This window comes from Entelurus aequoreus, linkage group LG08 (assembly GCF_033978785.1).
Source record: "Entelurus aequoreus isolate RoL-2023_Sb linkage group LG08, RoL_Eaeq_v1.1, whole genome shotgun sequence".
Classification (NCBI taxonomy): domain Eukaryota; kingdom Metazoa; phylum Chordata; class Actinopteri; order Syngnathiformes; family Syngnathidae; genus Entelurus; species Entelurus aequoreus.
Window position 1 is genome coordinate 44,836,054 of NC_084738.1, and position 17,846 is coordinate 44,853,899.

General features: G+C 43.6%; 1 protein-coding gene across 3 annotated transcripts in view; it reads right to left on the reverse strand.

Moving 5' to 3' along the window:
* The window catches only part of zbtb10 (zinc finger and BTB domain containing 10), a 48,911-nt gene extending 32,805 nt beyond the window's left edge, over positions 1-16,106 (reverse strand). For 2 of the 3 annotated variants that reach the window (XM_062056597.1, XM_062056596.1), the window contains exon 1: positions 15,211-16,106. In XM_062056597.1, the coding sequence (XP_061912581.1) occupies positions 15,211-15,828 (618 nt within the window). In that variant the 5' untranslated portion in view covers positions 15,829-16,106. The remainder of the gene's footprint in view (positions 1-15,210) is intronic. The other variant, XM_062056595.1, reaches the window with a different exon arrangement.
* Between the last annotated feature and the right edge of the window lie 1,740 nt (positions 16,107-17,846).

The window sequence follows — 17,846 nt, forward strand, 5'->3', positions numbered from 1 at the left end:
CATCAGACCTTAAATCGCAATACTTTACGTTGACATGCGCAGAACATAACATAAACGGAAAGGTCTGTTATTGTTTGTTTGTGCTGTAATTATAAGAGCTAACATTAAGAACCTACATTTAGCGGCATATTGATCAGAGAAAGGCAACTTCCTATGCTGGCTGTACTTGCATCATCAGCATGTGAGTTGCTTTCTCGCCTCTGCGCTGTGAAAGGTAATTTCATAATATAAATCATGCCTCTCACCTTGATAGTAAAATGTATGTGGACTTAAACTGAGAAGTTGACAGACAATTTTAACCTGGAGATGGCAAGAAAGACCTACGAAAGACACTGTTTGCACAGACCTTTTTTTTTTTAACCCTTCATGAGTACGATGATTAATTTTTATCTAAACAACCCAAATCAGCTTTAGCTTACGTCCTTGCCTTGATCACGAAAAGTTACCTTTTTTGTCTGTTTTTCACAAAAGCCAGCAATTTTTGTGGGAATTACTACAAAGAAATACTTCTGAGGGTGTGCTTTGCTTTTTATTTGGCAACACTTCAAAAAGATGTCACTCGTTACACAAGAGTTTGCAAATCGCCTTTGCATTTTCTCATGTCATGTCTACACTAAGTCGTTTAACCCCTTAAACAAATAATTATTTAGCCTGAGCCCCGTTTCAGCCACACTAAACCAGCGCTTAAGGTTCCCCTCCTCGGACAAATTTTTACACGGGTACGTCAGCCGTGTATTTCTTGAAACTCCGGCACTTAGCTTTGTATGGACTCATTGATCATTTACAAACTGAGTTCGGAGAGGAAGTGCAGCAGAAAGACCACGCCCACACAGGAAGTGACGCCAGAAAGGCCGCGCCCCACACAGGAAGAGACATCAGAAAGAACGTGCCACAGCCAGCTTCATAACAAAGATGGAGGCGGATCATCCAGACATGCCCGTGTTTCTCCTTCTTGTACACGTACAGGCGCTTTTGGAAATCACACATGAATACCTTAAGAGAAGGCAACGGGCGATTGCAGCTATTTCGGATACAACACATCTCAGACTGCAAGAGAACTTTCGAATGTCTGCTGTGTCAGCTGTGATTTTACTTAGCGAAAAACTTTGTCCCTCCCTCCCGTGGATTGCTTTATGGCTGTGACTGTGAAATGGCCAGGCAGTGTACATGATGCTCGCATCTTCGCTAACTCCGCCATTAGCGCACAGCTGACAGATGGAACCATCCCCTCGTGTCCCAAACAACTGCTGGAAGATGAAGATCCGGTCCCTGTTTTTCTTTTGGGTGACCCAATTTATACCCTGACGTCATATCTCACGAAAGAATACCCCAATGACGGAGTCAAACCACAACAACAATACTTTGGGTATTCTCTGTCTAGATTAATTGTTGTAATTGTTGTAAAATGTTCTTTATCGCATTGTCTACTTTCTCATGTCCATTAAAGATTTGATTCATGTATGATTGCTCAGGTGTGATTCACTACGATAGGGCCCCACAGCACACTGGATTCTAGTTCATTGAAATACCACAACACTGGATATTGTTCAAAGGAGATACATTTTAATTTAAAAACTTGCACACACAAAACAGCAAACAAATGTAAAATGCACAGCAAACTATTTACAATATAGCTCTTTTAAATAACTTCACAGTAAAGTAAAGTCATCTACTGGGGCGGCGTGGCGAAGTTGGTAGAGTGGCTGTGCCAGCAATCGGAGGGTTGCTGGTTACTGGGGTTCAATCCCCACCTTCTACCATCCTAGTCACGTCCGTTGTGTCCTTGGGCAAGACACTTCACCCTTGCCCCTGATGGGTGCTGGTAGCGCCTTGCATGGCAGCTCCCTCCATCAGTGTGTGAATGTGTGTGTGAATGGGTGAATGTGGAAATACTGTCAAAGCGCTTTGAGTACCTTGAAGGTAGAAAAGCGCTATACAAGTATAACCCATTTATCATTTATTATCATTTACTGGAGAGCTTGGAGCAGATGGACGCGCAGGTGGATTTTTTTTTTCACGCATGCGTTCTAGGTCGCGTTGCGCCGGTGGACAGACGTGGGGGGAGGGGGGGCTTAAACGGTGGCATTGTTGTGTGTGGACACGGATAAGGTTAGGTGTGATTTACCCTGGATAACCTTATCCGGCTTAGTGTAAACAGGGCCTAAGTCAAGTTCATTGTTAGGAAATGATATGTGCCGACCGCAGAGGTTTCATTGTACCTGGGAATTTGTAGCTCCTGTTAATGATTGGGCAGAGTGAGAGATGGCCACATGCAACCCCCACCACCTCCACTCCCTGCAGCTTTTAGTCATTACAGATAGCAAGGCAGTGGGCCAGGAGGGTAAGACCTGCCCGATAGCTTGAATTTGGATCTCTTAGTGAGCACTTAGCTAGGTAGTAAGGAGGGGTGGCTTGAGCATCTTTTTTCCAGATGTGCCACATGTGAGCCAAGACCATCCACCCCCTGCCCCCCTTAGTTTTCAATCTTGACCTGGTTATGTTTAAATCAGAGAGTGCAAGCCCAAATAACAGACAAGATGATGTCTGGAAGACACCTTAAACCATGGGTGTCAAACTCTGGCCCGCGGGCCAAATTTGGCCCGCCGTGTAATTTCATTTGGCCCTTGAGGCAATATCAAATTAACATTAGAGCTGGCCGGCCGGTATTATACAGCGGCAATGCCGCTGTAACACCGCATTCACCGCTAATACTCATACCTGCCAACACTCCCGATTTTCCCGGGAGTGCCCCTCCCGAAAATCTCCCGGGGCAACCATTCTCCCGAATTTGTCCCGATTTCCACCCGGACAACATTACTGGGGGTGTGCCTTAAAGGCACTGCCTTCAACGTCCTCTACAACCTGTCGTCACGTCCGCTTTTCCTCCATACAAACAGCGTGCCCGCCCAGTCACGTAATATATGCGGCTTTTACACATACATAAGTGAATGCAAGGCATACTTGATCAACAGCCATACAGGTCACACTTAGGGTGGCCGTATAAACAACTTTAACACTGTTACAAATATGCGCCACACTGTGAATCCACAACCAACAAGAATGACAAACACATTTCGGGAGAACGTCCGCACCGTAACACAACATAAACCCAACAGACCAAATACCTAGAACCCCTTGCAGCACTAACTCTTTCAGGACGCTACAACATACACCCCCGCTACCACCAAATCGCGCCCCCCAACCCCGCCCACCAAGTTAATGTTGATATTTACCTCAGAAGGCTGTAAATAGAAAAGAGGCATTCAATTTTTTATTTTACATTTTATTTAATATACCATTGATGTTTTTTCGTTTGTTTTTTGAAAGTTGATTTTGCACTATTAAGTTATATAAGCGTTGCTTGTTCCATATTCAGTGTTAAAGCAAATCAGTGTAGCAAACTGAGCAATAATTAACGTTTTATTCATGCACTTTCTCTTGCTACTTCGAGGCTTGAATGTTTAATTAATTAATTATTGTTATTTTATTTTCAAATTTATTGTTAGCCTGTGGAAAAAGTTAATGTTGATATTTACCTCAGATGGCTGCAAATAGAAAAGAGGCATTCGATTTTTTATTTAAATTTTATTTGATACGCCATTGATATTTTTTAATTATTGTTATTGTTGTTATTATTTGAAACTCGATTTTGCATGTCACTATAAAGTTATATAAGCCTTTCTTGTTCAATATTCAATGCAAAACTTGATTGGGTCCCTATTAAGAGGTTAATTTGTTAAACCTTGGCCCGCAGCTTTGTTCAGTTTTAAATTTTGGCCCACTCTGTATTTGAGTTTGACACCCCTGCCTTAAACGGTTAAAAATGTACTTTATGATCCCCGGTGGCGCACCAATACGTGCTGGATGGCAGGTGGATTAAAACCAACCAAGATAGCCGCAAAGTGTAAGAGTGCTGAGGCACTGACCGAGGCATCAAGATAGGCCGCAACACAAATAAACCTCAAACCTAAACAAACCACAGAGCCCCCCTTCCTATCCCGGGGGGAGGCAGTAGATCTGTGACAAACACGACACACCCCTAACAGTTTGTGTAATGCGGCACTGTCGCCCCCACAGGGCGCGCCCCAGCCCCCTGTACCCCACCTAAATCCCAATCCAGTCTTATTACTGGCCCTTAGGGCAGCGGCGGCGCCGCCTTCCAAACTCCACGCGTCTACAATGTCCACCCCTCAAATTTTGGCGCCCCACCCGACCCGTCTGTCCCCAGATAGCAGAACAATACTGCTGTGTACGTTTGGCCCAAGGTGTGGGAGGACTGCACACACTGTCTCTAGCCTCTTAACAATGTCATGCCAGAGAATAAGTGTGTGTGTGTGTGTGTGTGTGTGTGTGTGTGAGTGGCGCGCGAGAGAGAAAGACAGAGAGAGAGAGAGAGAGAGAGAGAGAGAGAGAGAGAGAGAGAGAGAGAGAGAGAGAGAGAGAGAGAGAGAGAGAGAGAGAGAGAGATGGGGGTGCAGAGTGGCTAATTCAACAAGAATTCTCCCTCTGGCTGCAGCCCACCCCGTTTCAATGACCTGTGGACCCCCAATAAACATCCCATCCTCCGGTACCTCACAAACAGCCTTGGGTGGGTCTCCCCTCTCTAAAACTGGGAGAGGCCTTCTTCTTTGTTAAGTACAATAAAAATGGGGAAAAGTATGCCCCCCTCAATTTTCGCAGCCCGCTACTAGCTTTTTGACTATGAGGTAGTTCAAAATATTATCATCTAAGAACAACATACAGTACATTTTTGACTCTGGGGTCCACTTACCAGATTCCTCATTAGGTCAAGTACTGCTTGACAAAAAGGGTGACAGAAAACCAAAACTGAAACTTAATTCGAGTGGAAGATTTTTTTCCACTGTGTACTGAAACTCCAGCTACAGGATTTGGTTTCTGTAGAGACAACTAATGTTGGTTTACAAACACAACACTTTGTACCCTATATTAGAGCACAGGATCCAGAATGTTGTACAAAATCGACTAGCAATTCAGTCTAAAATAGGACTAGATATGTCTTGGACTAAAGATTGTCATAGTTAAAACTGATGAGATAGATTTTGCCCATAGTCGCCGATCAGTCAACAATTTACAAAGGTTTTTTTTTTATGCTAGCTTGCAGGTGAATGCTAGCAAGAGCACAGCTAATGGGGATTTGCTACTTTTTCCACCGCAACAAGGCTAAAACACTCAGATAAACATATAAACACAGCAGAGATTGAATAGTTTAGTCCTCGAATCGGCCACACCGGGGTCGGCTTCGGCCCTGGTGGGGCACCAAAAAGATGGCCCCTGTCAGCAAACAGCTTCCTAAATCATCCGCTATACGCAGAGAGCCTCGAATACTCAACTCGCCTCCCTTAGTCCGTTCAATGTCTGGGGATTCAATGTCCGCCAATTCGACTGCAAGGTTAATAGTCGAATCAGACTCCTCAGAATTAAATCGTTGACTACTCTAAGGCCATGTCCACACGAACACAGTGTTTCTAAAAAAAACACATATCTGGGGTTAAAACGATCACACAAGTGTAGTTTCTAAACTGTCTATGTCTAGACAGAAATGCATACACCTGCTGTCATGCACATTTTGTCCAATCAGAAGCCTGAAAAAAGCAGCAATATCTGACTTGATGGCATTACACCTCCTAATATGTTTATTTTGATATACTAGACGTACACAATGACATGTACATTATCTTTATAAACCAGCCTGCACGTACACAGAGCCCTGGGAACATTATTAAAGAGCGAATGCACAACTGTGCAGCTGAAACCCAAAACTCATAGAATTATAACGTGTTCAGCAAAAAGGTGATGTATTATGTGCAGTGATTTTATCTCTAAAATCAGCACGCACTAACAAGCCAAGGAAACCCTTTTGCATGGTTAAGTGCCTATATAAAGTGAACGTACCGCTGCAAAACTCTCGTGGAATTATAAAGCATTTAATCATCGATATAGTGATATGGTACATGTGTAATGAAGTGTATATTGTCTTTAACATCAGTACACACTACAAAGAGGACGCTACATCATGTTTTTTTCTAATTGCTTTGTCGCTTTTTTACACACGAGCATGGTCGCGCCTGGCTCCATCTACAAAAATGGAAGCAAGACACGTAGGCTAACTTCAAGATTTGTCAAGATTTGTCGTTAAACAAGGACTAAGAACATAAGATCATGTTGCACCTTTCTTATGACACAGAGCAAAATGTCTTGCTTGTCAAAGTTGTCCCATCATGTGGAGGTTCCACAGCGATCATATGCAAAACAGCTGATTGTCATTAGCGCCGGCGGGAGTGTCGCAAAGCCCATTTTTATGTATTTTTTTTATTAATGTTGAGTGAAAATAGCAGCATGTTTACGTTTAAACATACAGTAAGTCCTCTTACAGTGTGTTTAAAGGCAACAAGGCAGTGTTGTTGAGCTTGGAAATGACAGCGTACAACCGTGACGTCATCACAAGTCTCCCGTTTGTGCAGTGTACACGCATACGGTACTCTAAGCAGAGTTTTGGATCTCTACACTTTGGCCAGCATTTGTAAAAGTCTGCATTTTTAAAGACAAAAGTGTGCATCTGCGTGTGGACAAGAGGCTTAAACGCAGAGATAAGTATGCATTTATTAAGTGTCTGTGTTCATGCGGACATTGCCTAAGACAGTGTTTTTCAACCACTGTGTCGCGGCACACTAGTGTGCCGTGAGATACAGTCTGGTGTGCCGTGGGAGATGATCTAATTTCACCTATTTGGGTTGAAAATATTTTTTTCAAACCAGTAATTATAGTCTGCAAATGATGTGTTGTTGTTGAGTGTCGGGGCTGTCTAGAGCACGGCAGAGTAACCGTGTAATACTCTTCCATATCAGTAGGTGGCAGCCGGTAGCTAATTGCTTTGTAGATGTCGAAAACAGCGGAAGGCAGCGTTCAGGTCAAAAGGTATCTAATGCTTAAAGAAATAGCGCTCAAAGGAAGACATGAAACTGCTACAGGAAAATACAAAAAAAGAGAAAAAGACACTAAAATAGGAACGCAAGACAAGAACTAAAACACTACACACAGGAAAACAGCAAAAAACTCAAAATAAGTCACGGTGCGATGTGACAGGTCGTGACAGTACACCTACTTTGAGACAAGAGCTATATTGATTGAACAATTGCGACAACGACTTTTTACTGTCAACTGAGTTTCGTTTTTTAATGATTTCTGCTGGTGGTGTGCCTCTGCATTTTTTCAACGCAAAAAATGTGCCTTGGCTCTAAAAAGGTTGAAAAACACTGGCCTAAGACATCACTAATTAAGAAATGTATACCCACAAGGTCCATTTGGTTACATTTGCACACTCTCTGTTACTATAAATGGGTTATACCAAAGATAGAAATGCCATTAAATGGGGGACTGTAGCTTAATGCATGTCAAACTGGGGGTCCTTGAAATTAAAATGGGTGATAATAATCACTGCTAGAGCAGTAATAAATCTTCTCTTATGGGGCTTATTGGGGTAAAAAGAAATGTTATAATGTTTAAAAGTCTGACATCGGGCATGTTTTCCAGTTTGTGTTTATTATAGAGCTGTATGGTATACCGATACTAATGAATTAAAAAAACAATTTTTCCTCTGAAAAATACCGGTACATTTTTTTTTACTGACATAAACAGCATGCCGTCTTTACGTCGTGACATTGATGGTTTTACGAGCAGAGAAGCATGTTAGCCAATGCACACGCACGGAGACCTTATAAGCAGAAACACCAACATGACATGAAAACATGAGAGCACTTTTAAAAAATGTTAGTTTTATAACCGTATTAAATGACAACATGTCTTAGGCGATGTATGTCTACACTATTTTGCACTGTTTTGTTGTCACCTGGCTTCTTCGCCAAACGCGAAGTGAGTTTGAACTATCGAGTGGCTGTATTTCAAGTGGGCGTTGTTGTAGTCACGCACATTCATCAAACTGGCTTCTTGGTGTTGATAGGCTCATCTTGTTCAAAATGCTTAAACTGAAATATTCCAACATTGGTGCCATGGCATTCGGTTTTATGATCATTCTGTCCATGTTAGCTGCTACATGCTAACTAGTTGCACTGTGGGATGTTAATGGACCAGCGGCCCCGCGTTGCTGCTCAAAGAGTCAAAAACACTTCACGAGGACAAGATAATTCACATCCTTCTTTTCATTCCACTATGGTAGAAAGCGACAAAAAGTGTGAATGCACTTGAAGTATGCACATGGCAATTTATCGACGCTGGAAAAACTTACCGATATTAATTTTCAATAATCGCCGGTTAATTGACTTACCAAATTTCGGCCAAGGCCTACCAGATGCCATTCTGCACGACAAAACAGATAACTTGGAAAAGCATGGAAGTTTACAACTTCTTTGCGTGTTGCTGGGTCAAAAAAACTGGTATCAAGACTCTCCCGGATAAATATGCATTGTTTTTGCACAGGTAAGGATGCATTTCATGATTTAACTTCGCGTCTAAGATGCCATGTTTGCTGCTGTTGCATGCGCCGTTTACGAGTAGCGTGCGTTTCCCCGTCATTACCAAAATCTAACTATAGATGTGAACATTGTGTATGTGCTGAAAGCTTCATTTATGATTGGTGCCCTTGATAAAAGCGTAACTCTTTTAGGTTTTGCTCACATTTGCTTTATTTTATTTTGACACGCCTAGTTGGTGCTTTTCAAAAATCTCGTAGCAATCATGTGTTTAAGAAATACAAATAATATCAAGATATGACTTAAATGGGAAATAATAACCTTTAAAAGTATATCAAACAAACCTTTCACAAAGTGATCACTGCAAACGCATGCATTCTTCGACTCTGCTCCCTTGGACTGGAGTTTGTTCTGCTTTTCTCGTCATTGTTTCCACAAATCTTGCACTTTTCCGCCTTTTTTGATAACGTCTCGTGGAACTCTGAAGAAATGTTTATCTTTTCTGTGATTTGAACGGTTTGTAGAGTCGGGCCGAATATACGATATCAATACAATAGACACATAGTCGATATTAATATAAAATGCACTCGACAAAATAGTTTACATATATTTATATTCTTGGGTCGGAAGAAACCAGAAATTATGAAGCAAAATTTGTTTCATGAAGTCACTCGCGCTTTGGGAACCCAGGAAACAGGAAGTGTCACTGAGCAATGTGAGGGACACGCTAACCGCCAATCAGTTAACAGTATTCACTGAGCAATGGGAAGAACACGCTAACAGCCAATCCCGTAACAGTATCAACTACACCTTTCCTGCTGACCGGCTCCCGCCTCCCAGTCTGTAGTCTAGGAGCGCAGGGGAGACGTCCCTTCCAGGGCCGATGATTTCACCAGGCGTAACACCCTTCACTTTACCCGACAATAGGCCCTTTTCCACCTCAGGAACTTTTTCAGGAACTTTCCCACTTCCCGGGTAAATAAAGTTCCCCTTGTGTTTCCACCAAAAACTACACCCAGGTAGATTTACTTCTTATAGGAACCTTTCGGAGTTCCTCTGAGCGAGGTGGGACTTTTCCAAGCGACCAGGAACCTTTTCGGGGGCAGACTGTACTGTCGAACGCTGATTGGTTGAACACATTTGGGGGCGTTCGTAAAACTTCTCATTCAAACACACGACCGCCATTGGAATATACATGACGACTTGTTTATTTCTTGTGTATTTCTATTACAACAAACTTGACAACGGAGAGAAAGAAAATTAAAAGGAGCTTTCGAAATGCAGGAACTTTTGTCGGGCATCTTTGTGCTGAAGAACGCTGATCAGTGGAACCATCTTGCAGTGTTTTTACTCAGCCGTAGTCTTTAAACTATATGCAGTTTATTATTTTTACAAACTTAATTTCCTGAAAATGGCCTAATGGGTGTGCTTAGCTCCGCTTTCGGGTCGGAATATCGAGAAAGCCGATTCGTGACAATTTGGTCGCTTTATTCTTATTTCTGCAGGACACATTCGACAGTCGCCACTACTGCTGCATGCTACCGCTCACTCTCCTAACTCTTCCACCCAGTCACAGCCATTCTTAAAGGAGCGCACGCACACACACACACACACGCACGCACGCACGCACGTGGTACTCTCATAGCACTAGTGTGGTTGCGCTGTTTGTCCGCCTTACCGTGAATTCACTGCATGGAGTGAGAAGAGAAACTGTAATATATTGATGTATAAACTCACTAACAGAAACTTGTCTTTAGTTGTGTTGGTTGTAATGCAGACAGTGTGGCAACATCCTAACACTTCCAATGTGTAGGTTTAATTAGTTGCTTCCCTAACTACTGAGTAGTGTTCAATAGCTTATACACTACTGCTATCTAGTGTCTCAAATCTGCAACTAACTTCAAATCTATTTAAATTATTTTATTATTTTTTAATTATTTTACCTTAGCAGCGCCAGCCTACCTGGCTACCAGACAATCTCTCCACTGATAAATAGAAGCCTTGATAAGTTGGAAATTGTTTTACTGTATTTATTGGCAGGCTTAAATAAGTCATAAAAAGTATCAATGATTATCGATATCGATCAATATAAAAAATGTATATTGTGATACAGTTTTCGGCCATATCGCCCAGCCCTAACGGTCCGTACAGCTGAAAACAACACAAGTATAGGGCATTCTTTTCTGAAAAAGGCTAAATGGTGCCTAGTACCCATTAAAAACAGAGCTAGCTTTACCACCACCAGTAATCATCAAGCGGGACGTGACGTCAGTAACACCCCAGCAAAGGAAATAAACGTCCCCTAGTGTACGGGAGGCACACAGCTTATGAGCAGTAGTCGCATTAGAGAGAGTGCATGGACATTTGTACTTCACACAAAAAAGCGAACCATTTGAGAAATCAGACTAATTTAGTAATTTGTAGACAGAAAAGGGAAAATGGACACATTTCGGCTTGAAAACTAACGATAAAGGTGAAGCTATAAACGCTGAAGCGACGCTCAGCAATAGGTGCTTTAAAACATAGCTAGCTAATATCCATCCACAGTGTTTTAGCTGCTTTAAAATCACTAATCCTCATTCCCATTATTTTATAAATATTGAAAAGTATCAAAAAGTATCAAAATACATTTTGGTACTGGTATAGATGGATCACAAAATGTTCAGTAATATCACGTTGCTTTATCCATGGTCATTGAAGTCATTGAGGTCAATACTTGTGTGTTCTGTAGAGCTTACATCTTGATATTAATATATTTTAACACTAAAGGACTGTTTTATGTTGGACCGTGCTGTACCTGAGAATGTAGAGATCCTGTTAATGAAAATGGGCACAGTGAGCCAAACAGTCCACACAATTCTACTGAAAATATGTCAGTTTTCCACTTATTTTACGAGAAGTACAACATAACAGTCACTTTTATTTTATACTGCCACAGGCATAAAACTAGATTGCGCTTAGACAATTAACGACTACCCAACCCCCCTACTACAAGACCCACTTTTAGCACAGCTGCTCTGTGTGCTAAGGCTAATTGAGTTAGCTTGCAGCGAACGCCGCTGAGGCCTGATTAACATCAGGAATGGATGTACAGAACAAGGCGGTTTGTTCACTTTAACGCGCTTCCTCCACGTGTAGGTCGCTGTGCCAAATATTACACAGAGCAGGGAGCAAACATACACCGAGCAGCGCTATCACACAGTTAGGGGAATTAATGGCCTGGTTAACTCGACCGGGGTTCTTGTTGCTAGGGGAAAATCCAAAGCCAAGCCCCTAATCCACTCCTCCTGCTCTCTTTACCAATTAGAGATGTGTACAAGTTAGTGGATCACTTTAAGTCATTCTGATTAGTGATTGCGTGTGCTAAGGAAGGAACTAAATGTAGTAGTCCAATCCTCTTCGCTCACAAATTAGAGTCAAATAGCCGAGCCGATGTTAATTCCGCCCTGACAGCTCGGGATGCGCTGTGAGAATCCGAGGACTGTGAGGAAGAATTGCTCTTTGGCACCAGGCGGGGATGCACTCCCTGTTTTTATGAGGTCAGCGAATAGCGTGCAAATGTCGGCCGAGCCGCCATAAAAACACAGATAAAAAGGATCATGCACAGACGCGAGATCTACTTAACCCTAAAGGTACTCTAGGGGGGCCAAGCAGGTACATTCTACTGGTAAAAAAAAGATAAGCAAAACCCGGTTCGGTCTGATTACAGATTTGGTGTGATGAAACTAAGGAACAAGGTGTCAATATCACATTTGTATTACACTTTTAGGAGGGGGATAATTTTGGGGCATAAGGGGAAAAGTGTAGCTTAATTTTGAAGGGTGACAAAAGCAAAGAGTATTATATTGGGGGTGTCCTGCACCCCGAGACAAGTCAAGTTAATTGTACTTTCTATATAGCGAGGTACATGTCCATAGAGTGTGTGTATTATGGTATGTTATGCTCTTTATTGCCATTGCACAAGTAACACAACATTTCATTTTTACCACAAACCCATTCAAGATTAGACAAACAAACATTGTACAGGTAGACAGAAAAAGGAAGATGATGGATCGCCACTTAACAGCGCCCCGAAAAAGGTGGGAAAAATGTAGACGCTGGAGAATGATGAGTAAAACAAGTTAATCTCAGACTGGGCTCCTATGGGGGTAGGGGACACAGACTGGGGCCGAGAAAAACATTTGAAAGCCTAGCACACACAAACATTTTACACAGAAACCACAAGACTTGCAACGGGAGGGGAGGCGGCAGGCATCCGGCCTGAAGCTGCCAGCAACTAGGGCGCTGCTCCGTTGTCCATCATACCATGTGGGGTGAGAGTGTGTGTGTGTGTGTGTGTGTGTGCATATGCCCATTGCCAGGGTGTAGTGTTGTTGTGTCGAGAGGCCTGGAGTCGCTCTGCAGGCGTTATGAGCAAAGTTCAACTTCAAGGTGTTGTTAAAGGAGGGAGGAATGTCAGAGCGGCTATCACTATGATGTCCAAGCAAACTAAAAGGCATTATTTATTGTGTTCATCTTATTTATCCCATGTCATGTCAGCCTTGCGTTTAAAATAGCTTATACCATACTTTAGAACGCAAAACTCAGAACTCAAACTGTGGTACGGGTACCACTAGTGGTACGCCAGAGTCACTTAAGTAATTAGCGTTTTATTTTTAAACATTCAAACAGAGTTACAGTTTAAACTGCGTAATGTTACAGTGGGCAAAACTATTAAATATACTTGTTAAATTAAACCTCTGCCTTGTTTTTAATTAATACTTAAGCCTACTACGCTACTGTATTTTAATGTTGGTCATTATGGTGGTACTTGGAGAGCCAAGTGTTTTCTGAGGTGGTGCTTGGTGAAAAAAACACTGCTGTATTTTACCACCCTTCGCTGGGATCACATTTATTACATGACACGTCTTTATTTGATCGAGCGTGCCACAGCTTTTAACTTTCTAGTTTATTTTGGAAGTCTTTTCACATTGACTTTTTCTTATTAAATGTGACGGTTAGTATAAACTGGCGAGGAGTGACCGCATTACTGTTGTTTTGTGACACGGCTATGCTGCATGCCATTTGTCAAACTTGCCCCCCAAAAGCTGTGGAGCTAGGAAACATAGTGAAGAGCCACCACTCTTCTAATACATGTAAGCCTATCATTAAAAGCATGCTGCCCTTAAATTGAGGGGTGTTATTTCAAAATAATCTACTAGTGTTTCAGTTAAAACTATGTGCGTACAAGCCGGGGCCTTAATCATAAGATATGCCCCAAAGGTTGAACAGTAGGGCCCTTTAATCCACAAATATGTGGATGACCGTGGTCAGGTGATGCCGTGTCATTCTATTAGGGACATCCATTTCAACCATTCAACCCTTGCATGTAGCCCACAAAAATGGCCTAGCAGGCTGCAAAGCAACATGATTTACCTCCCTGTCCTCTTGTCCAGCTTGGCAAAGTCACACCATGTATGGATTTTGGGGGGTCATTCTTGCACAATGCCTCTAATTTAGCTGCCCAAAGGGGGAGGAGGAAGAGGAGTAAATGCACCAGAGGTCACTGGGGACTGCCTGGAGAGGCCTAGAAGGCAGCCTAAAGGGAGACGTTTGGGGGGTGGGGGGGTTGGTAAAGGTGCGGCTCCCCAAGGATGGAACCCTGGCTATTTTGTGACCTCTTGTAGATAGCCATCACAGCAGATGCTGACGCAACAAAAAAGATGCTGTGTTGCAGTGTGAAAACGCTGCATAGTATTTATTAATACTACTTTTAGGTGTGTTTACAATGACAGGTGTCAAACTGACAAGCCTACAAAATGGACAGGTAAGACTTACATACATGTGCCACCAATTATTTGAGTATAGCTATCATATACCTCGCAAATTACTTTGAAAATTGAATGTGACATTGTACCTATGAATACATCTACATATATGTAGATTATGCGTCCATGTTGTTAGGCTTTTATCTTTCTTTTTGCTCATGTAGCATGTACTCAACACTCGGGGCGGCGTGGCGTAGTGGGTAGAGCAACCGTGCCAGAAACCTGAGGGTTGCAGGTTCGCTCCCCGCCTCTTACCATCTAAAAAAATCGCTGCCGTTGTGTCCTTGGGCACTTCACCCTTTGCCCCCGGTGCCGCTCACATCGGTGAAATGAATGATGAATGATAGGTGGTGGTCGGAGGGGCCGTAGGCGCAAATTGCAGCCACGCTTCCGTCAGTCTACCCCAGGGCAGCTGTGGCTACGAAAGTAGCTTACCACCACCAGGTGTGAATGAATGATGGGTTCAGAAAAACATGTAAAGTGACTTTGGGTACTTAGAAAAGCACTATATAAATCCCAGGTATTATTATTATTATTAGATATGTGCAACCAATTACCTATGTTTGTTTACTGTAGTATTACAAATAGTATATCTAAGCTTAGAGTAGACATGTACGACTTAAAGTGGACTTAAATATACAAATACATGGAGATTTGTGGCGTGTTTAAGCTATGTGAGGTTCCCCCCCAGCTAGCCTCTTCCCTCTTCCAGCTACAAGCCGAGGCTACGAGCTAGCTTAGCACTTAGCACAGGTTAGCGGTCTTACGCTAGCTAATTAGCCCGAGTAGAGGAGTCGAAAAGTCGTTTTTTGACATAAGTTCTTGTGCAAATGTCTAATAAGTGACGTGTGGTGTTCGATAAAGGCGACAAAATGTCGTTTATGAACGTCCACGGGGTGTTTAAGGCTCAAGTACGTCAACGTTTGACAGCATGAAAGTAAAGGGGCTAACGTTACCTGCTTGCCGGGGTCATTCCTGCCGTGCTCGGACGACAGGTGATGTCGGAGCAGCAAGGCCCGCTTGTAGTTTCGGCTGCCTTTGATCAGCTCGTCGCCGTTTCTGGTGGCCGCGTCGTGGCACCAGGAGCACGACATGAGCCCCGTCTCCTGGCAGAACTTAAGCCACGGGAACTCCCGGAGCCACGACGCGTGGAAGAGCGAGTGCTTCTGGAGCAGCGTCTGGGGTCTCATCTCCACGCCGCACTTCCTGGGCGCCGCCTCGCCGCTGCCGGACTCGGCTCCGTCGCTGCCCGCAGCCGCTGCCTCCCTGAAACCGTTCGCCGCTTCCAGCTCCGAGCCTGCGTTCCCGGCTGCTTTCTCCGCGTCCTCTTCCTCCTCCGCCTCGGGCTCCGTGCTGTCGCTTACCGACCCGGCGCCCTCCACTCGCTTCCGCGTTGGTCCCTTCGCTCCGAGGTCCCCGTCGTCGTCCGGGTTCAGCCGGTTGCCGTTAAAATGTTGGTCCTGACAGGCCGGGGCCTCCCAGCTGTTCCCCCCACCGACGCCTCCGGAGCCCGCTATCGGGGCTAATCCACCGCCTCGGAACGCCAGCGACCTGCGGTTTCTCTCCCCGGACATGTTTTTTTTTTTTTTCCTCTTATAATAAAATCCTCAACAGTCTCCCCGCCACGGCAGTAATGTAATCTTTTTTTTAATTCAAGCTCCTCTCCCACCCGAAAGAGATGGCCGGCCGTCGCTGCTTGTCCTCCGCCCTCCGCGGTGAGAGAATGTCGGTTATGCGGAAATAAATAAAGCTTTTAAACGCATAATGAATTTCTGGGTTCTCGCTGCGTCCGCGCAGGCCCCGCAGAGGTCGAATGGCAACGACTTTCCTCCCCACAATGCACCTCGACGAGGGGGCGCGGAGGTGGGGGGCGGGGTTTGACGGGGTGTTGGTGGGGTGCTTCAAAGGGAGGGGAGCAGCTTCTAAAAGGGGGGGTGCACAATTGAAACATTTTAAAATTCTACAAAATATATTTTTTTATTATCATTTATTGTACTGGACCAAATAAACAGTAATGCTGCTATCACTCTTTAGTACAGGAAACAATTAGAACTAGTGCTGTCAAACCATTAGCATTTTTAAATAGACCAGGGGTCGGCAACCCGCGGCTCCGGAGCCGCATGCGGCTCTTTGACCACTCTGATGCGGCTCAGCTGCATACTTGCCGACCCTCCCGGTTTTCCCAGTACACTTAACGACCCACAATTCCCCATTGTTTACAATGGAGCGAGAGAGATTCGGACCGAGAAAGTGATGATTACCCCATTAATTTGAGCGAGGATGAAAGATTCGTAGATGAGGAACGTTACAGTGAACGACTTGAGAGGCAGTGATGGACGTATCTTTTTTCGCTCTGACCGTAACTTAGGTACAAGCTGGCTCATTGGATTCCACACTCTCCTTTTTCTATTGTGGATCACGGATTTGTATTTTAAACCACCTCGGATACTATATCCTCTTGAAAATGAGAGTCGAGAACGTGAAATGGACATTCAGTGCCTTTTATCTCCACGACAATACATCGGCGAAATGCTTTAGCTACGAGCTAACGTGATAGCATCGTGCTTTAACTGCATATAGAAACAAAAAAATAAACCCCTGACTGGAAGGATAGATAGAAAATCAACAATACTATTAAACCGTGGACATGTAAATACACGGTTAATGCTTTCCAGGCTGGCGAAGGTTAACAATGCCGTGCTAACGACGCCATTGAAGCTAACTTAGCAACTTAGCAACGGGACCTCACAGAGCTATGCTAAAAACATTAGCTCTCCACCTACGCCAGCCAGCCCTCATCTACTCAACACCCGTGCTCACCTGCGTTCCAGCGATCGGCAGAAGGACGAAGGACTTCACCTGATGCGTTTGGCGGCCCGGAGACGTAGGAAGTCAAGGTGAGGTCGGCGGCTATTGCGGCTAGCGCGGCTAGCACGGCTAGCGCTCCAACAAAGTCCTCCTGGTTGTGTTGCTGTAGTCCGCTGCTAATACACCGATCCCACCTACAACTGTCTTCTTTGCAGCCTTCATTATTCACTAAACAAATTGCAAAAGATGTCCAGAATACTGTGGAATTATGAAATGAAAACAGAGCTTTTTGTATAGGATTCTACGGGTACCATAACTTCCGTTACTCTGACTTCGTCACGCGCATACGTCATCATACCGCCACGTTTCAGCCGGATATTTCCTGGGAAGTTTTAAATGTCACTTTATAAGTTAACCCGGCCGTATTGGCATGTGTTGCAATGTTAAGATTTCATCATTGATATATAAACTATCAGACTGCGTGGTCGGTAGTATTGGGTTTCAGTAGGCCTTTAAGCTTTGTATGTGGTGTTTTTCATTTTAAATTTTCAAATTTTTTTTGTGGCTCCCATTGTTTTCTTTAATTTGTGAAACTTTCCAAAATGGCTCTTTGAGTGGAAAGGTTGACGACCCCTGAAATACACTAATCACAAGGTTGCTGATTAATCCAGATTAATCACAATTAAATGTATTTTTAATCTATATTAATCAGGTTTCATTTTATGGAGACTCAAGAAATAAGGTAATATGTATTAGAATCAACTTTATTGGCCAAATATGTTTA